The sequence below is a fragment of the Pantherophis guttatus genome, chromosome 3, assembly GCF_059756535.1.
Source record: "Pantherophis guttatus breed Tessera chromosome 3, ASM5975653v1, whole genome shotgun sequence".
NCBI lineage: Eukaryota > Metazoa > Chordata > Lepidosauria > Squamata > Colubridae > Pantherophis > Pantherophis guttatus.
The window spans coordinates 86,547,830-86,569,228 of NC_142065.1; the positions used below are offsets into that span (position 1 = coordinate 86,547,830).

The 21,399-nt window shown below is 41.0% G+C and overlaps 1 protein-coding gene across 3 annotated transcripts in view; it reads left to right on the forward strand.

Moving 5' to 3' along the window:
* The window catches only part of BCAR3 (BCAR3 adaptor protein, NSP family member), a 93,557-nt gene that overhangs the window by 60,191 nt on the left and 11,967 nt on the right, over nt 1-21,399 (forward strand). For all 3 annotated transcript variants that reach the window (XM_034437305.3, XM_087891112.1, XM_034437306.3), the window contains 4 exons: nt 2,944-3,072; nt 7,016-7,458; nt 9,323-9,423; nt 13,880-14,490. In XM_034437305.3, the coding sequence (XP_034293196.2) occupies nt 2,944-3,072; nt 7,016-7,458; nt 9,323-9,423; nt 13,880-14,490 (1,284 nt within the window). The remainder of the gene's footprint in view (nt 1-2,943; nt 3,073-7,015; nt 7,459-9,322; nt 9,424-13,879; nt 14,491-21,399) is intronic.

Genomic DNA, 21,399 nt, shown 5'->3' on the forward strand with positions numbered 1-21,399 from the left:
GTGGAAGCTCCCAGGATTTCAGACTATTCATAGAAAGGCTAGATTAGAGAATAAGAACTTTTGTCCTTTAGTCTTTCAAGTTCTATAAAGATTCATTCACATCACTAGAAGCCCGGGAATTCATCCAAGTTACTAAAAAAAAAAAAAAAAAAGGCTGTAATCATGGGAAAAATGTTTCGGTGGTTATTGTTGCATGGTAGCTTTCAGCGTACATTCATGGCGTTTCCAACTTAATGCTACTTAGTTCTGCTTCTTTCTCAGGAGCTGTAAGCGGAGATTTCTTTAGAAACCAGCAGGATGCTGCAAATGCCTGAGAGTCTAGTTATTTTTTGTTGGCTTTTTCATTGATTCAATCAAGGGTGGCTGAATTGCAGAACGCCTTGTGTTTTGCTCTTTTCTGGAGAATTGAAATATTTTAAATGCTTCTGATGGGATCAGATTAGTGAAATTGTGATTATGAGGAGGCCCCCAGGTCCTGGATCTCCTCAGTTTCTCCACTTTTTTTTCACAGATATGAAATATCTGTGAAAAAAACATTAGCTGCAGGTTGGAGAGAGGACAGTTGGAGACATCTTGATTAGAACAGGGCCATTGTAGACTATATTTCCAATTTGACAAAGACCTTCAGCAAGAAAAAAGAACATTGCTTTTGGAACACAGATGCTGTCCAGAGTGTCTGTACTCTCAACATTCAACACTAATATGTGTGTGTGTGTGTATACACATACACACACACATTCATACATAGCCAAGAGCTTCAGTGGATAAGGCAATGGCATTGTCTTGCTGAAATGATGATTTCTAGGATTTTCTGAAGATTTGTGGAGGGGGTCCTTTTAATTTTGAGGGAATGATAAGCCTATCTGAAAGCTTAAAGAGATCTTTTCTCCCTGATGACTTTTTAGTGGGAGAAAGGAGTTGAGAGAATACATACAGCCTACAGGGTGGTAGATTATCCATTCCTGGCCAGACATTCTTTAACTCAGAGGTGGACAGCCTGTTTCCGTTTCAAATGTATACTGACTTCCTAAAAATGCAGAATTCTATTTCAAGAACATGTGCAGTGGCTTCAGATACCTTTTATTTTGAAGAATTTTTTTTTTCATGATTCAACCATTTATATAATGATTTGGGAATTTCATAAGATATATGTTGCTCTTTCAGTGTTCTCAGGTAAAACTGCAAAATGTAAATAACATAAATAGAAAAGAAAGCAGATGTGTCCTGAAAGGAGTAAAATTATTTACATTTTCACTGATGCCTGATTTGAGGCAAAATCTGTAAGTAGAGTTGCGAGTTTAATTAAAATGCCACTGCAATCCCTGTGAGTTATCTAAGAAAACAGAACTAAATTAAAGCAGGGGGGATTAAATTAAAACAAGCTTAATTTAATTCATAGATGGTTTAATGCAGAAGCTTGGAGTACTCCAGATGCTTTGGACTACAATTCCCATACCACTATGGCTATGTTCACGAAACTTTAAAGCATGAATTACCACCCTGGTTTAATTTAACTTTGCATCTCCTAATTATCAGAGATCTCACGACTGTATCAAGGGTGGGATAAGCATCTGTGCAATTATGAAGTCCTTGTCATTTTGCTTTAATACCAAACCGCTTCAGGATTATTTGAAGTTTAAACTGCCCCCTCCTGGTCAATTGTGTTGTTGAAAGAGGAAAGCTAGATCTAATTTACACCTTCTCTTATGGCCAACTGTCGATGTCCTCCATCGTAGCACTTCATTCCCTCACACACTATTTATTTTTTTTATCTCAGAGGCAAAACAGGATTGAAAGAGGATATGGAGGAACTCAGTTATTATTGGATTATTGATTTTATGTTTCTACAGTTTTTAAGAAATCCACAACGAACTAGCAAAAGAAACTGGATTATTAGCAATGATGGGGTTGTTCCCACTGCAACCAGGAGCTTCACACTGCACTCTGTTGCTGCTTCATCAAAAATAATTTTATCTGGAGTTGGGAGATTAGGTCAGTCATGCTGCTATTAAGTCTGCAGCATATTCTTCAAAAACAGCTATAAGAATAGGAATCTTTCTGCACAAACGATCAAAGCTGCTGAGAATATGTCAGTAACAGGCTCTTGGTATAGGTATATGGAAGCAAACTAGGATTATGTAACATAGTTACCGTACTGATATATAAGAAATAGGGAAGTAATGAAATTACAGTAAATCACTTGTGAGCAATTGCTGTACCATAGGTCCAATTCTTTTATTATTGGCCCAGAAGTTGGTGTTCAGGACCTACAATACTTGATCATAGAGTTTCAAATACATTGATCACAGTTCATAATAAAGCATAAATGGTGCCTCCCGCTTCGCTCCTCTTTAAACCAGTCTTTGCTGTTACATTCACACAAACTTGACCCTTAAGACCTTTCAGATGTATTTGCATAATATGTCACACTTGGTTATACTTTGAGGCGTTTAGGAAAGCTGAGTCTAACTTGGAAACCTCAGTTAAGGATGGATTCTGCAAAGTTAGAAAATGAATTAATTACATAACCAAAATGTGTATGTTGGGCGAGCTTGGTGTAAATCTACCATCCCTGATCAACAGGTTTAAACTTGAATCTTCTGCTTCAGCCCAGCTCTTGCTCCTAAGTGCATTTCCTCTTTTATTTTCTTTCTGCATTCCGTGCAGGAAAGGACATAAATGACCAACAGAACACTCATGCTTATCCCAAAACATCCAGGTGGGACATGAGTGATCCACCCCTTTGCAAGCAATCATTACCTAAGTTGCTCACCCAGCAGCAGTTTTAACAAATGCTCCTTAAAGATCAAAGGCTGGCAATTGCAGACCTCTTGACTTGTGAGGCAAAATGAAAGTTTCTGCCTAGATAGGTTTTTCTGTTGTTTTGCTTGTTTAAGGCCTGATTCGACATAAACACGCCTTCCTTCTTGTTCTCTTTTGCAGTTTTTAAAGGAGAAGCAAGTGATGGACAGTTCCCCAGAAAAACTGAAGAAGGAGCTGGAAGAAGAGTTGCAGATGAGCAGTGATGACTTGCGGAGCCACGCATGGTACCATGGGCGGATTCCACGGCAGGTGTGTTCCTTTTGGTCTCATTTTTTAGGGGATCCTGGAGAGTCTTTTGTCTTCTCCCTGCTTATCTGTAGAACCAAATCCTGCCAACACTTCGTGTAGTTACAACAGTTCAGGTTTTAATGAGACAAGCTACAGGAATTACTCTTTAAGATTTCTGCAAGTGGAACAAAGGAACAGTTGGTGGAAAAATGAAACATAGTGGATTATTCCAAGTCTTAGGATATGGTTAAATGGAGGATTGTCTTTCTCCAGTTGTGTCTGCCTGACCAGTAAGATCTGGACTAATTGGTGTGCTCCAAGATGTAAACCATTGTATCTTGTGGGATTGAGAAGATGCACCTTCTTGTTAGCTGTGCCTGTCCTGTAGATATTGTGCTCCCTGAGGTCTGCATGGCCCTGACTCTTTTGTGTTTTCATAAGCCACAAAGGCCTGGTTCTTTTGACATGCCCTGGGGTAGGGTGTAGGGATCTGTTCCTTGATGGAGAATTGTTGGAAATACATCTGAGTTATTGGTAGTTATCCACCTCTGATACTCACCATGTGTTCTGCTATCGATTTTGTCATTTTTCAGTGTTTTTTGGTTTTGATGAAACTGCCGCATAACCACAGAATTTGTTGTCTGGATTTGCATATTTTATGCTAATGTATTCTGAAAAATCACTTTCTTTAAAAGAAACAAGCATGTTTCTAGCTCTCATGCATTTGTCATGAATGATTTTGGGGGTCCTTTTTCTGTTGTTCTCTGCTAAACTTTTTCTAGAGAAAAGACTTCCAAATTATTTGAAAACATTATTTCAAAATAGGCGAAATATATTTAACTTGCATAATTTATTCTGATTGCTGTTTGCTATTCCAATAGTACCTTATGCACACAACTGATTAGAGAAATAGCTTAATTCAGGCTGAAAATAATAGTACTGACTTTTGCAAAATGCCTGTGTTTTAGGGATTTTGTAAGATAGTTAAAAGCAATAAACTACATTTCTGTTCCCAACCTGGTTTTTATCATGACACCTATATGCACTTTGGTACCTGAGTGATAAGAGCTGTTACTATTTTAATCCTGGGCAACTAAAACAGCATTAGCTAGTAATCAAAATGCAAATCTTCTTAGTTATAACTACTCCTTTGGGAACCAATCTTGCAATGTCTGATAATTAAAGGTTGTCTGATTAAAAAAAAGGAAAGGCAATTAAAATAGTATTTCATGTTGCAAGTAAGTGTGTTAGATACAGGTAAAGAAGTCACTGAAAGAATTGTGAAAAAACCAATGAAAGAATATTGTTTGCAATAGTCTAGAATCCTATTTAATTATATTTATGTAGCAATTTAAATTCCATTGATTTAATGAATCTGCTCTGACTCAGCTAGATCCAATCCAATATTTTGGAGTTTGCCCATTGGTGGCAGTCAGGGCAAAATCTATATTGATTTTATGTTTTAACTTTTCAAATGAGTCCTTGCAGGTGGTCTAAAGATTATTTAAAGCTGTAAGTGGTCTTCTAACTAATTTTTAATAACATTTGCCTCTTCTTAAATTTTATACATAGTGTTTATGTTTTCAATATTTTATCTGTATACCACCCAGAGTCTGTCTGTGAGGGAAATGTGCAGTTTTTAAAATGTGATATATAAAGAACAAAAAGTAGCACTCTGACCATAGGACAAAGCATTTAATGCTCTCACCCTGCTGTGGTTCAGATGTCTTCTGGAATATGCCTTAGAAATTGGATTCACTGAACTTGTCCTCAATACAAATACAAGTATCAGAGGGAGAGTTTTGGTTAGCAAAACCTACAGGCTTACATACCACCCCATAGTGCTTTACAGCCCTTCTAAGAGATTTACAGAGTCAGCATATTACCTCCAATAATCTGGGTCCTCATTTTACCAGCCTTGGAAGGATGGAAGGCTAAGTCAACCTTGAGTCCATAAGGATCGAATTCCAGACTCTGGGCAGAGTTAGCCAGCAGTACTGCATTCTAAGATTAAGTCTACCACAAGGAGGGTTTGGTCTAGCAACTGCCTTCATCCTTCTGTAGCTACAATTTGTAGTTTTGAAATATATATATGGTAATTGTATTTGTGCAATTAACCCCAAGGATAGTTTGATCCTAATGGACATCATGATGGGATTGGTTGACCTATCAAATTGTCACTGAAGTACTGTCAAACTACATCAGTTATCAATAATCTGTTGTCCTCAAAATGATATGGACTACAGCCATGGCCAATATTACAGGAATTATACTTCCAAGTATCTACCGTGTTTCCCCGAAAATAGATTTCCCAACTAGAAAATAAGCCCTAGCATGATTTTTCAGGATGCTCGTAATATGAGCCCTATCCCCAAAATAAGCTCCAGTTAAGATTGTCAGCCAGACGGATGCATTTAGTACCATATTTCCCCGAAAATTAGACCTAATCAGAAAATAAGCCCTAATGTGTCTTTTGGAGCAAAAATTAATATAAGACCCGGTCTTGTTTTCAGGGAAACACGGTAGAAGGCATCGGGTTGCTTAACATTATCAAAGCTTTACATTTTATTAGCACTGGCATGTTTAAACCTCATTGTGTTCTGATCACTTTGTTTTCTTTTCCCAATTAATATGCGTTCCCTGAATAATTCCAGAAGAATATTAATGCTGATTTTGTAGCAGTCAGAAGGTTAAGAGTGCTTATGCAGCCTCAGAGATTAACAATATTATTGCGGTATAGAGTCTCCCTGGTAATAGCTGCCGTGCATACCGGTAGTTGAGTGAGATTGAAAACACAACAGGAAATCTTCCATCTCAGTTGAAAACAAAATGATCTAGGTAATTGTTAAACTTCATGGAATGCTCTCTGGGCACTCCAGAGTGATGGGGGTAGCATATTACCAAGTATTACTGAACTGATTGTTGTGAAAGACAGCATATATTTTCTTCAAGAAATGGAATTTACCGTAATTAGTTCAGTTTACTTGCTCTATTGGGTAGGGTAGGGTAGGGTAGGGATTCCTGCTGATGGGGGATTGTTTCTGCACAACATTCTTGCATTTTAGCCAAGTAACCTTGGTCTTGATTTCAGAAGTAACAGAATCAGAAATATGATTCTCCCCAGATAGGGGAGTTTGGAATGTCTTGTATTTATAAAGCAATCTGAATTTGTCTTGTGAAAAATAGGCTTAATCTTTTTGTAAGCTTCAAACACAATAGCTAATAAACGTCTGCATAAGGCAGAGGTAATGAAAATAAAGCCAGAAAAGAAAGAATATATAAATTAAAGTCTGGCAGAAACCTTAATACACAAAAGCTGAGGGACTGGATAATAATAATGATTGGCATTGACAAATTCACCATCAGTCAATTGCAAAAGGCAGTTTTACTCAGAACAGCTTACATCCTGCGATGATACCTCTAATACCATCAAACTTCCACATCTGCCTATCCCAGGCAGGGGAATAAAAAGGCCAAATCCAGTCTGAACATTGCCGGGTCCCTTTAGTTGATGCTGTTTCACAGAGGAAACCCAGTGCACGGCCATCCTGTTGGATCTCATGGGATGGGCAGAATTGGAGATAGCTGATCCAGTGGTGGGATTCAGCCGGTTCTTTCCAGTTCAGGCAAACCGGTAGTGGCGATTGAGGGAGGCTCTGCCCACCTGCCCAGACGCAATGCTCGAGCACAGAGCATGCACAGAAGGCCGTGCGCATGCAGAGGTGGTGCATGCGAGCGAAGCGAGCGCACGCTCTCACATTTGCAAACCGGTAGGGAAGGTAAGTAAATCCCACCTCTGAGCTGGTCCCACACATAATCTAACTCTTCCACACTGTGCCGTGAAGTTTGTTGTATGTATATCTTTACTAAAAATATACCAGGGGAAAAAAAACTGACTGGGGGGTCCAGCAATGGATAATTTCCTCTTGTTTCAAACAGGCATGTTTTTGTTTTTCTTTTAAAGGTATCTGAGAGCCTCGTTCAGAGAGACGGTGACTTTTTGATTAGAGATTCTCTTTCCAGTCCTGGCAATTTTGTCCTTACCTGTCAGTGGAAAAACATCTCTCAGCATTTCAAGATCAATAAAACCATCTTGCGGCTCAGTGAAGCTCACTGTCGGGTGCAGTTTCACTTTGAAGACGAAGGCTTTGACACCATCCCTGGCCTGGTGAGATGTTACGTAGGAAATCGCAAGCCCATATCAAAGCAGAGCGGAGCGATTATATTTCAGCCCATAAACAGAACGGTTCCTCTGAGATGCCTGGAGGAGAAATACGGGATTTCTCCAGTTCTGCCAAGAGAAGATAGCATTCCAGAGGGGCAAGTAGAAACCCCACAAAGACTGAGCCTTAATATGTGCAATCGACAGGCCAGAGAATCTACTTTAGCCAAAGGAAATCTTTTAAGGTACTGCCACTTGGTTTCACCAGAGGGGGTTGTTGCGTATGGGTTATAATGTTGGACAGCTGGGGTACATTTATGGATTGGTTTGCAAAATCACTCCTTTTTCGTTCAAACGTGTTGCAGAAGATTTGCAACTGAACCAAAAGGTATCATCTCTCTGAAAGCTGGAAGAGAGCTCTAAAGGGCCAGTGGTTGGGAAAAGCCCTTTAACCCTTTGCTCCCTGCCATGTTGCTTTCAAATACATCTCAAGATTGTATTTGCTCAAGTGGCAGAAAAAGGCTAGGGACTCTCTTTGCTTCTCTCCATTAAAATATTTACACAGGGAGAGAGCGAGAAAGAGAGACCAAGATAATTTGTACCTTGTCAAGAAAGGGGATTTGTATTATGCAAACGGGTCAGCACTTCCTAATCCATTTCTGTGTTTGCAAGCCAATGTCTCACTTCTATAGCCATTTAAAATAATTGTAAGCATGTCCAGAAATCCAGTGCACAGATTTCCTGATTTTTTTTTGTTCTTCGGTTATGTTGCCTTAAATAATCAGGCAAGCTGATCGACCAATTGGCAATACCTTCATTGGTGGGTATGTGTGTGTGTGTGTTTGTATATGTATGCGAATTTAAATCCTCCTTTGCTCCCTCTGGAGCTCAAGGAAATCTGTGTGGTTCCTTTCTCATTTTCTCAAGTGTAGTAGGCTAGGTTGAGTGTAAGGACATATAGGCTAGGTTGAGTGGGAAGAGGTGAGCTGATCTTACTACCCCAATTTTGATATTCTAACCCAACCTCTGCAGTTTGAGAATGATACCACAGTAGAGTTCATTCATACCAGTTGTTGATTCCTAGCTAATTTAACCATGCTTTATTCCATTAATCCAATCTTCTGAGACACAGTGAATGAACCAATAGCATGGGAATGAACCAGTGAATGAACCAATAGCATGGGTGAGGGGTAAAATGCAGCCGGCTTCCCTATCGGCTCGGAAGCGCGCACACCATCATCATGTCGCGGTTTTGACTCTCTGTGCATGCGCAGAAGGCTTTACCCATGTGCAGAGGGTTAAAACCGGGATGTGATGATGTCTGGGCAGGTGGGTGGAGCCTCCCACGGCCGACGCTACCGGCTCGCCATACCTACGCCGCTGGCGCTACCAGCCCACTCAAGCCAGATAGAGCCAGCTGGATTTTACCCCTGGCATGGGTTCACAAGCAAGTTGGGCTCAGAGAGGGTTGATTAGTTTATTGTACTTTGTGTGACATTTGATAATTGCAGGCAAGACTACTTATAACAAAAGCTTTAGGGAGGGCTTGATTTCTTAAAGGCTTTACGCTATTTTGGTTCTGGTGCACAGAAATTAAACAAAAATAAAATATTAAAGACAGACTTATCTGTCTTTGTCCATTTAGACCAGTGTTTCTTAACTTTGGGAACTTCAAGAAGTGTGGACTTCAATTCCCAAGATTCTGGAAGTTGAAGTCCACACTTTTTAAAGTTCCCAAGGTTGAGAAACACTGGTCAAGACAAAGTCCAACATTTGAAAGACTAACACTTACTTTAGATCAGGGATTTCCAGAATGCTGTTAACTTTCCTAAAATTTGAAGCTGTAAGAATTCTTTTTACTTGCTCCCAGAGGAGCATCCACTTCCTGCACATGCCATGCTCTTACTTGAACAATACAGACATGTTTTGAAGGGAAAGTTTTCTTCAGGCCTCTGAAAAACAATATTTCTCTCTCTTTGGAACTTTGCATGTCCCTTGAACCCAATGAAGCTCAGTGGAGCATTAGAGGAAATAGATCAGATGCGGAGGGATGAAGACAGATTCCCCAAAAAGTTGAATTACATTGTGCCAATTGCTTCCTTGTTTCAGAAACAAAGAAAAAAGTGGTAGCCAGCCCGCATGTTTGGATCACATGCCGGAGAAGCGATTCCCCTTAAAGACACATCAATCGGAAAGCTATCTGCCAATAGGTATGTTTGGCCTACATTAAAAAGGTAAAGAGTTGGGACAGTAGGTTGCTGTTAATATATCTTCTGTCTATAAAATATCTATATGTATTTCTTCATCCATTTCTTGTCCTAATAGAAGCTCAATCTTAACCAGATTACCTTCCTGTTCTTAATTTAGTGATAAATACAGTATGGCCTCTTTGATTCCTCACCTATCTGTGTCTTATTTTGGTTTCAGGAACGGTGCAATTTAGATAAACTAAAAACTGCAATCTCATCCAATGTACTTTTAGGTAAAAATCTTTAGGGTCGCACTATATAGGAGCTTATTTGCCAAGTAACATTTGAAGCGAATTTTCTAACTATCACAAAAATTAGTGAGTTAAAGAGGCATAAACAATGCTCCAGCAGATAACAGAAAGTAGCCAACGTTAGTTGCTTTGGGAAGCTAAGCAGAATTTGCGCTGGTTAGTACTCAGGGGCAGCATGAGGGCTCAGCGGTTAAGACACTGGGCTTGTCGGTTGGAAAGCTGACAGCCCAGATTTGAGACCCAAACATTGCAGGACAAGGTGAGCGCTCATCTTCATCTTGCTCCTGCCCACCTAGCAGTTCAAAAGCATGCAAATGCAAGTAGATAAACAGGTACCACTTTGACGGGAAGGCAATAGTGTTCCACGATGTCATGCTGGCCACATGACCGTGGAAACCTCTTTGACAGCACTGGCTCATGGCCTCGAAATGGAGAGGAGCACCCCCCCCTATGTGGTCGTTGGCAACGACTAGCAGAATAAAATCTGCAGGAACCTCTTATTATTCAGATGGGAGACTATCTGGGATTTTTCAGAGCTGCAGGATAGATTGAGAATTTGAAAAAAAAAAACATTGTGGAAGAAGGCAGTAGTAACTGGCAAGAAACACCAAAAGTTAAACTCAGCTTGAAGGACTCTTTACCTTAAATAAATGGTAAGGATGAGGATCTTGCTATCTCCTAGCTGTTGTTCCATATATTGCAATACTACTACATGTATTGCTTTAAGGATAAAAAATAAACGTAAAGTGCTATATGGATTCACCTACACATAGGCAACAAAATCCCAGTATTAACATGCCAGGATTCAACAAAATTCAACAAAAGAATGACAAGAATTCTAGGGACTGTCTCTTTATTTTGTCCTCCAACTATATTGAACTATAACAAACACACATCTCCGACTATACGGTTTTGGTTTCTTTAAAAAAAGAAAACCAAAACATAAAGAGGAAATAATAAAATCTATGGCAACTGATTCTTTCACTCAATCTTCTCCTCTTCCTCCAGAGTATGATAATTATGTTAGCTTGTTGTAGCAGAGAACATCTGTCTTACAGATGTATCCCAACATGTCCAGAGAATCTCCATGAGGAGTACCCTTAGGGCCAAAATATGATAAATTGACAAAACAAGAGGAATTGTGGGCCTCAGTACTTAAATTAAGTGATAACTTCGTTCCCAATTCCCATTTCCTCTTTATTTTATGGTTTCTTTTTTTCTCAAGAAAGAACATTTTGCGCTTCAAAATGTTTTTTGAGCAATTCTTCTTCCAGTCTCTGAAGTAGCTGAGGGATTCTCTAAACTGTCTGTTGATAATTTCCAAGCTTCCAAAAGTAAAATAAGGAATGCAAAACAAAACTAATTATAGAATAAATTATTTAGAGTGAGAGAAATCAGACAGATTGTTTTTTTTTTAATTTGCGAAGTCTAGTGTATAATTTTAACGTAATACAAAATTGTTACCATCTAAGCAGTGGTGAAATGCTCCCGGTTCAGACTGGATCGCCCGATCCGGTAGCGATAGTGGCGGGTGGTTCGGAGAACCGGTAGCAAAAATCCCTCCCCCCTCCAATGCCCAGCTGAGCCATGCGATGATCAGAGGCTTTTTTTTTTAACTTTTAAAAGCATTTTTTCTATAATCTCTTCGGCCAAAGAGGTTGTAGAAAAAATGCTTTTAAAAGGTAAAAAAAAGCCTCTGACGATCCCAGGTGAGCAGCACGATCATCAGAGGCTTTTTTTTCTTTTAAAAGCAATGCTTTTAAAAGTAAAAAAAAAAAGATTGCGTGCCACAGCTGATCACACACCCCTCACGCACTGTTCTACTTACCACATGCCTCCTTTCGGCATGCACTGCGTGTGCGCACCTCGCATTTGGTGCATGGTGCGCACTGCGCATGCGCAGCCAGCGAACTGGTAGTAAACCGGTTCAGATTTCACCACTGCATCTAAGTATAACCCTATCGTGTTAAAATAAGATATATTCCCCCTGAACATTATTACCAGTACAGGTACTGTTGGATGTACAGTATATCAGTATTTCCCTTGTTTGAATGTTCCCCCATTTCCTTATTCATTCCTCCAAACAATTTTGAGGAAAAGAGGAGAACAGGAGAAGTGGCTGAATTTGCCTCATATTACTTTAAGAGGATGAGAAGTTTTGACAGTCTCTCCCACTTTGCATACTGATATTGCAATTTAGCCAAGCCTCTTTTATGTCAGCAGAATCTTTGCTTGTGGACCATTTGGCAAATCCTGAACTTTAATAACTCTATGAGTTTTGTCCTATATTCTAGAGGCCATTGGCTTTCTGGATGACACAGGGGCTAGTCTCTGGAGTCCATGCCATTCACAAGTCCTTGTATGCTCAGCTTCTCTTTTCTAAAAGAATATTCTTTTCATCTTAGTGAGTCACAAAATCCTCATTTCTTCTTTGGCCCATCAGAGTCAATTATAGATCAGCTCCTTCTCGTAAGGCCTGGAGATTTTCCACTGCTGACTGTACAGCCGGTAATATCTCATTTACCACACAGTGACTTCCCACTGCAGCTGCTTTGTATAGCTGGGATGTCAACAGGGAGAGTATGTAGATGGATGGAATTTATCACTCAAGTGTCCCTCAACTATGCAACTTACATATGTGGCATTCAAATTCCAGTGATCTGAAACATTTTCCACTAGGAAATAATGACAGGCCCGGGGTGGAGGGGAAATAGAAAGCTCATGGGGCTGGCATGCTCACTATGTTCACATATGAAAATATCTGTAGGGGAACATATTAAAGATGTGGCACTCCTATGCAAGAAGGTATGTAGCTCATATCCCAAAGCTTAAGAGAATCCCATTCTCTTCTTATTTTCTCCTCCCAATAATTTGCCCAAGCAAAGCTCAAAGTCCCAGTCGGCACCTTTTTCTCCAGTGTGTCCAAGTTATGTGTCCAAGGACCTGGGTACCTACGAGACCGCCTTCTTCCTCCGATAGCCTCCCACCGACCAGTACGCTCCCACAGAGAGGGTCTCCTCAGGGTGCTGTCGGTTAGACAGTGTCAACTGGTGACCCCCAGGGGGAGAGCCTTCTCTGTGGGGGCACCTACCCTCTGGAACGAGCTGCCCCCGGAGATTCGTCAGATTCCTGACCTTCGTACCTTTCGCCACGCCCTTAAAACACTATTATTCCATCAAGCAGGGCTGGCCTAAAATATTATTTTTAATGGGTTATTTTATGTTATTTTAGATTGTGGGCCAAACAATTTAATAATTTTAAATTGTTTTTAACTTTTATATTGCTGGTTTTTTATCTTGGCTGTACACCGCCCTGAGTCCTTCGGGAGAAGGGCGGTATATAAATTTAATAAAGCTATAAACTATAACTATTAAAAATCCATGTTATGACTAATTGTCAGGATTTTCATATGATCCCCCCTTTCATTAAACTCGCTATGTCTTTAGGTAGTCCTCGACTTACAACCATGAAAAATTTATGTTGTTAAGTGAGTTTTGCCCCATTTTACGACCTTAACAGTTGTTAAGTGAATCACTGCAGTTGTTAAGTTAGTAATACGGTTGTTAAGTGAATCTGCCTTCCCCACTGGTTTTGCTTGTCAGAAGGTCACCAAAAACTGATCACATGACCCCAGGACACTGCAACCGTCAAAAATAGGGACCAGTTGCTAGGCATCTGAATTTTGATCATGTGACCATGGGGATGCTGCAACAGTTGTAAGTGTGAAAAATGGCTCATAAGTCACTTTTTTTCAGTGCCACTGTAACTTTGAACTGTCACTAAATGAACTGTTGTAAATTGAGGACTACCTGTATTTGGATTCCTCTCCCTAGAGTTGCTCTCAGCCCTCTCCTTTTTTTTTTTTTTTTACCTCTGCAAAGTGCAGCCTACTGATATCACAACCTTCAGTTGTGGTGTGAATTCTGTTCACTTCAGTGAAATTATCTTGTTAAAGAATAATATCATATCCTAAAGTCAGGCAGAATAGTAGATACGGGAGTAGGTCTGGTCCACTTCTCGAGAAATAACATGGCTATGCGTATTCTGGCAAGGGACTTTAGGAATCCCCCATCTTCTTTGACTTTCTGATCAAGCTTTGGTCACCTTCAACTTGATACCTCAAATAGCAACGTCACACTTCTTTTCTCCCACCCTTTACTTTTCAGGTTCAAGATATCCTTCCCAAGGAACGGAAACTGAAAATAGTCCTTGTACGAAGTCTCCGGCTTTTAGAACTGGCAGTGAACCTAATCTGAGCCCCCTGGTGTTCCGGAGATTTGCTTCAGAGTTGCAGATTAGTGATGCCCTCAGGGGGTCTGACAGCCAACTTCATTTGAGACCTCCGCCGAAGCCCAGTAAACTGCCATTTCTGAGGCCACTGCAAGGCTTGGAAGTCCTCTATTGTGAACTGAATGCAGCTCTTCCCACAGAGGGCAGGCCAACAAAGCAATCTTTATGTCCGACGGACAGCTTTGTAGAGCATCTGACAACTAAGGACAATGGGACGCATTCATCCTTGATCCTGGATGACGGTGACTCTTTGCTGAGTTCTGTGGATCCACACACAGCTCAGTTGGAGATAAGCAAAGAGTGTCCCATCTTTGTCACACCTGCCATTGAGAAAGTCTCTAGTTTCAGGCCAAACCATTTTGAGTCAAAACTTCTTCCCCTAGAAAATAAGCCCCTGGAGACCACAATGTTAAAGAAAGTGAAGGAGCTGTTTGTGAATAATGATGCAAAGGTCATTGCCCAGCATATACTGAAGATGGACTGCAAGGTAAAACCTCTATTTTTAATTTCAACAAGGTGGGTGGTGGTTTTTAACAGCCATATTAAATCAGACCAGCGGCTAATCTGGTGTTCTGTTTCATGCACAGCTAGAAACAAACATATTCTGGCTTTAGAATATCGCACACTCTAAATATACATTTAACGTATGTATTAATAACGTTAACACAACGTATGACTCACTCCAGAGTCGCATAAAATAAATGCCAAGCATACACACATAGTACTAACAATAGATCCACCAACACCCCCAATTGGCAACAAAAGGCCCAGGTGAATAGATTTTATTATGTACTGAATAAATGATGGAGAGAGGCAAACTCCTCTAGGGAGGAATATTCCGAGAATGTGGTGTACCAACCCATATCTTTTGCATGCTGAATGAAGGATCAAGTCTCTATGCAGAAGCTGCAGAAGTTGTAGAGCTGGTCAGATTACAAACTGAAGGGTGATCCTGAATGAGCCTCAGAGGGCAGCACTGTGCTGAAGGTAGACATATCTCTCTCAAGGCGTTGAGCAGAGGATTAGTTCTGTTGCAGCCGATTTAAACTGTGGCTATGCCCAAAGACACAATTGGATTAAGAATAGTAAATCTGGTATATTATTTTTATTAATAACTACCAATATAAACTAGGGACGTGAAGGCTCAGTGGCTAAGACACTGAGCTTGTCGATCGAAAGGTCGGCAGTTCAGCGGTTTGAATCCCTAGCACCGCGTAATGGGGTGAGCTCCGTTACTTGTCCCAGCTTCTGCCAACCTAGCAGTTTGAAAGCACGTAAAAAATGCAAGTAGAAAAATAGGGACCACCTTTGGTGGGAAGGTAACAACATTCCATATGCTTTTGGTGTTGAGTCATGCCGGCCACATGACCACGGAGACGTCTTCGGACAGCACTGGCTCTTCAGCTTTGAAACGGAGATGAGCACTGCCCCCTAGAGTCAGGAATGACTAGCACATATGTGCAAGGGGAACCTTTACCTTTACCAATATAAAAGATATTGGTAGTTATTTGAGAAATGGCCCTCTTCTTGCACAAAAGGAATGAGATGAACAAGTGAGTAAGTCTAGACATTATCCCAGAAAGCTAATTTAGAAACATACTTCCCTGTACCTTAGGAAGCCATTATGTGTTTTGTTTGGTTTGTGATGTTGAATGTATCTATAGTGGTTTGTAAACTATTTTTCATAGTTCACAGTACTGTAGCTGAGCCCAAACAACTTCGATTTATTCAATAAGCAGATTTAGCAGACCATAACTTCCTATCTCAAAACAGGGGTCTGGATTTGATACTCTTCAAACTATTTTTTTTTAAATGCTGTATGTTGTAAAGAAAGGAAACTCCTGCAAATCAGCCAAATAGGCAATCTATCGATAAGGAGAGAACATAAGGATAAGGGGGAACTCTTTGAAAGGAGGGATAGAATTCTTGTCTGAATTCTAATCTTTCCTTAACTTGATAAAGCCTAATTGACCAGGGTTTCTTGATATAACTTGTCCAGAATGCATTTAGTTCAAAGCCAATTAAGAACTCCAGAGTGTCCACTGGAATGTTAAGTGTGCCCTCTAGTGGACCTGCTTTTGAAGTAAGCAGGTCCACTAGAGCTGGTTGACTTTGGAGGAATTTGGTGGAATGAAGAAAAATTGCTTTTCTTTCCTTCAGTTCGAGTATCTCATAGAACCCAATCACTCTGTTTCTTACCCTCCATATTTTTGTGGGGATTTTTGTTCTTCGTGTTAGATATTAATAGGAAAGTTACAGGAATGTCAATAAACAAAGAGCAATTTTTATCCTTGGCAAGAAACTAAAAAGGTCTTATCAGATTTGTGCTTAAATTGCTATCTCTTCTTGAAATTTCCTAGGACATAATGTGAGAATAATTGCTGGTATAGGTATTTCCAGGATCAAATTTGGAAGGGTTTCCAAAGCTGAGAGAGCAAGCCTCATAGTTTATGATGATTCTAGTTTTCTGATGCTCTTCAAATCTGCTAGATTTCAGTTCTCATAATACTGTGGCAACATAGTGCCTAGCCAGAGAACCAGACGGATTCCCCACAATGATGGGGAATCAGTCTTGGAAACTTGCTTAGAAACATGCTAAGCAGCCCTCTCTAACCTTGCGCCCTCCAAACATGTTCAATTACAACTCCCAGAATTCCATGCATATCCAATGAAAATTGCAGGTGGTGGCTGGACATTTTGGAAGCTATAATCCAACTCAACCTGGGAAAGGTTACCCTAAAGCAGGGGTCGGCAACCTGCGGCTCTGGAGCCGCATGTGGCTCTTTCATCCCTCTGCTGCGGCTCCCTGTTGCTGGTCGGCTCCACAACTGATAGGGCTTTCGGTTAGGACAGGTAGAGGAAAAAGGATGCTGCGCTAGGAGGAGACACTATAGTGGGGGAACGGACTTCCAGTTGGCAGAGGAAAAAGGACACTATGCTAGGAGGAGACTCTATGGTGGGGGAACCGGACTTCTGGTTGGCTCCAGAATTGAACGGGGGCTTCCGGTTAGGACCTTTGTGGCTCTTTGGAGTGTTTAAGGTTGCTGACCCCTGCCCTAAAGTGTCTAGAATAACTGAGTCAAGGAAGGTGGGGAATTAAATATAGCCCTCGTTGCAGTGATGTGTCTAGCTTTTGGTGAAAATTACTTATTCCTTTGAATCTCTGTCAGATAATCTCCTAAATGTCAACCGGCATTACTTTCACCCAGTTTCCTGAAAAGATCACGCTTCTCAGTGTCCTTGCCTTCAGTAGCCCATTTTTGACCTCCTTTCCCTAAAAGTATTAGAGACTTATTAAAAGCAGCCGTCTGTCTGGATTGTCAAAATCATGTTGGCCTCAGCTGTGATCCTGTGCACTCAGGCTTGAAAAGACCTTCTTGTGTTCTCTTCCTCATCACTTAGAGCACTCCATTTGGAGGCTTCAATCTATATATACAGGCCACTTAAATTGAGTGGAGAGGAATCGTGTGTTTCCTGACATCGTGTTTGTCATGGTCCCAGGAGGGGCTCTCGATGAGATCAGTTAAACACAATAGCCCACTGGACCCATTATTAAGGAAGGCGGGAATAATATTACTAATGACACTTAGTGCAACCCACCTGCAGCCAAGGGAGGGTTAGGTCCCTAATGAGGTTGATGCTTCCTATTAAGCTAATGCTGCAATATATGACTGTCATTAGGATTGTGGGTGGAATGCCTAAATGCTTTTCTTTCCTTCAAAGGCATTTATTGAGAGTGAATCCCCCGGTGGCAATCATGTACAGGGTCTCCAATATACATTGATGGCTTCTAATTCTTCTATATGTTTTAGAGAAACATGGGCCTTATAAAGAAAAGTGCACACACAATACGTTGTTGTTTGTCAACAACGTCAGACTTATTTGCTGATTGAAAACATTTTTATAGCCACCCATTTTTCAGCCAACTCTGGGAGGCTCCAATCGAAGATGAAAAGACATCAAAAATCGTTTTAAAGCTATAAAAAATACACAACCAGTTAAAAACATAAAACATTAAAAACAACGGCGACCTGGCGTCAATCCATGTTAATGTGCCACCTGATCTTCTCCCAATGCTTGTGGGGAAAGCTTTACGGGAAGCTAAAAGAATCAATTTTGTAATGAACGCCACACTGATTAACTATTTAATTTGATTTGGCAGTATTTTTAGCCTCCCCAAATTTAGATAAGCATAAAAAAGATCAAAACCAAAAGTACAATCTAAAGCCTCAAAATAAGACATCGGGCCTGGTGGCTCAGCAGACTGATAGCATTGTGATTAACACCAGCTGTCTGCAATTACTGTAAGTTCGAATCTCACCAGGCTCAAGGTTGACTCAGCCTTCCATCCTTTCTAAGGTAGGTAAATTGAGGACCCAGATTGTGGGGGCAATAAGCTGACTTTGTATAAATATACAAAAGTATGAAGGCTATTGCTTAACGCATTGTAAGCCGCCCTGAGTCTCTGGAGAAGGGCGGCATATAAATCAAATTAAAATAAAATACATAAAAAAAATAAAAAGTATTAAAATATCACCAGTAAACAATCTGAAACTTCCTAGACACCATTATATTAAAGTAAGGACCAAATTCCTGCTGGAACAGTAGTGGTTTTACTACTTTTCTAAGGACCAGTAGAGTAGGTGTCGCTACTGAAAATGCCCGTCATCTGATGAAGTCCAATGTACTTTGCAGGAGAGATTAGTATAAGGAGTGAGAAATTATATATCCATATTCCTATTCAAACTGAATTTGATTTGCATGTTATTTTGGCTTGGATCCACAATGTTGTGGAGTGAGATTGTGTCAGCCACCTACATTTCTGAACAGAAAGCAGCATCATGGTGTTTAACACTTGAAGATTCTCAAGAACAGCCCATAGACAGGGTAGACATAAAAAGCAAAGAATAGTCAGGGAAAATCACTGTCTTCTAAAAAAGCACAGTTCCTTTCTTTGGGGAATTGGAAGAGCCTTTAAGTTTACAGAAGGGAAATTGGAAACCAATCCAGAATTACAGTCTAAACATAACCACCTTTATTGTAGTTAGGGTGGAAACATGTGGCAATATGTAGAAAGTCTGGGTGACAGCAGACTAACAAAATCCGGAAAGCTAACTATTAAAAAAACCTGGATTTTCAAAGATCCAATGTGTTTTGCCGCGCTTGATTCTTTGTCAGTGTTAAAACCAATATTTTACTTTATCAGGGAAAAATGAGTGTGCTTGACCCAAACAGGAGTTATCTGATTCATTGTGCCTTGATAAACTTCTTGAAGCACATCTGTTGATGCTTACTCCCTGCTTTCTCCTTGCATTTAGCAATGCAGTAAATGTGTTTTGCTGTTTTCTCTTAAGTGAATTCTGACATAAGTTAATGGGTACTCTTCTCTTGAATAATTAACCTTTCCATTTGATCTTTATAAGCTATGCCCGACCCCTGCTTTTCCTCCATCATAGAATAAATTTGTGTAATCATCCAATGGGTTAGTTGTTCTATTTGTATCCCTCCTGCCACGATGCAAGTGTCAGGGTAAATAGAGCACCCCAGTGGTATCCCATCTAGGTACTGATGCCATCCAGTCTTGGCTTAATTTTGGAAAACTCCTGTAACATGTACCTTGAGAACTTATGGAAGACATCAAACTGATGTCTTCCATAAGTCTTGAATTACAATTGCCATGATCTCCAGTGAGCAAAGCTAAGGAGAAGAGGGCTTGTTTTATCAATGACCTGAGACTGTTTCCTAGTTGTTTTGACAACAGGGAGACACGTACACCTCTGCGACAAGATTGGTTCAAGGATTTTAAGCTCTTTAAGCAGGGGTGGGGTTCAAAAATTTTATCAAGGGGTTCTCTGCCTGATTGCTGGGTGGGCGTGGTCTAGTCGGCCTCCTGCACCATGGCAGGGTGGGTGGGCTGTTTTGCCCTCCCCTGGCTCCGGAGGCTTTCTTCAAGCCTCCAGAAGGGCGAAAATGGCCTCCCCAGGCTCTGAAGGCCAGAAACGGGCCCATTTCCAGCCTTTCCGAACATTGGGTAGGCCCATTTTTCGCCCTCCCCGAGCCTCCATGCATGCCCTGCACTTATCTGCATCCAAAACAGGCCGTGTGGGGACTCCTGGGAGGGGCGGGAGGGGCGGGGCCAGCCAGGAGGGGGATTTGGGGGTTCTCCAAACTGCACAGAATCTTAGCTAGAGGTTCTCCCGAACCCCCGCGAACCCCCAGCAGCCCTCCCCTGCCTTTAAGTGAATCTTCAAGTTGGTGCCCTCTTTTAGGCATCCCACCATTTACATGCGTTTACCTATAACTTAGTTGAAAACATTCCATTCAGGCCTGTAAAATGCTTGTTACTGGAGAGTGACATTTTTGAACAGGAGGATAGGGTGTTGCATTATTGGATTATTGGATTATGTATAATTCAGATGAAGGGGTTGAAGGGCAGTCAAGAGACTACCTGAGGACAATCAGAGAATTACAAATGGGGAAAGAAGGGGCGGAGGAAAAGATCAGAAGAAAACTTGTGAAAAGTTAATCAATTTATAATAGATTTTCATTTTAAGTCTCAAATGTTGCATAATTATACATATCCAAATGAAGAGATAAGACAATGGCATTATAGATGCAGATAGTGAAGATGTTAAATGAAGAAACTGATTGGGGAAGATTAATTGAAGCCCTCAAGACTGGAAGAGTTGATAGCTCAAGAGAACAGACCTAATATGATAATCACAGCTCTGGAACTTGCAGACAAGTTGCTCCTGGGGCAAACCTGAGATGAGACTTTTAGTCTAGAGTTACTGTGCTTCATTAACTGAATTTTACTGAACTCTGGATGACTTTTTTGTCTTATAACCCCTCTTTTTCCACCCTCTTCTCCCCCCCCCCCAAACTCCAGGCAGTTGATTCTCAAAACTATAAAAGTTTTAAAAGCATGCATTCCAAGAAGGTATCCTTCCCTCCATCCCATACTCTAAATTTAGCATTTTATATTGATTGGCAGAGTGTGCCTTTAGATTAGGACAGTGATGGCTAACCGCAAATTGCACGCAGAGCCATCCTGCCTGGACTGTGCGGCCTTGCTGGCCTTTGCGCATGTGGGAGCACCGAAACCAGGAAGAGCAGTGTTCTGTCACGCATGTGCATGCAGGCACCCAAACTTCCAGTTTCTGGCATGGATACGCGCCCAATGACAGCTGGCCATTGTGCATGCACGCGATGGAAACCCGGAAGTTCAGGTGTTGCGTGGTGGAACGCTGTTCTTCCGGGTTTTGGCGTTGCCGTGCACGCGAATGCCAGATGACTGGCACGCGTGTGAGCACAGGAACACGGAAGAGGAGCCAGCGAGGCCACGTGTCCCTCATGGGATGGTTCTGCATGCCGCTTCCGGCACACTTTCCATAGG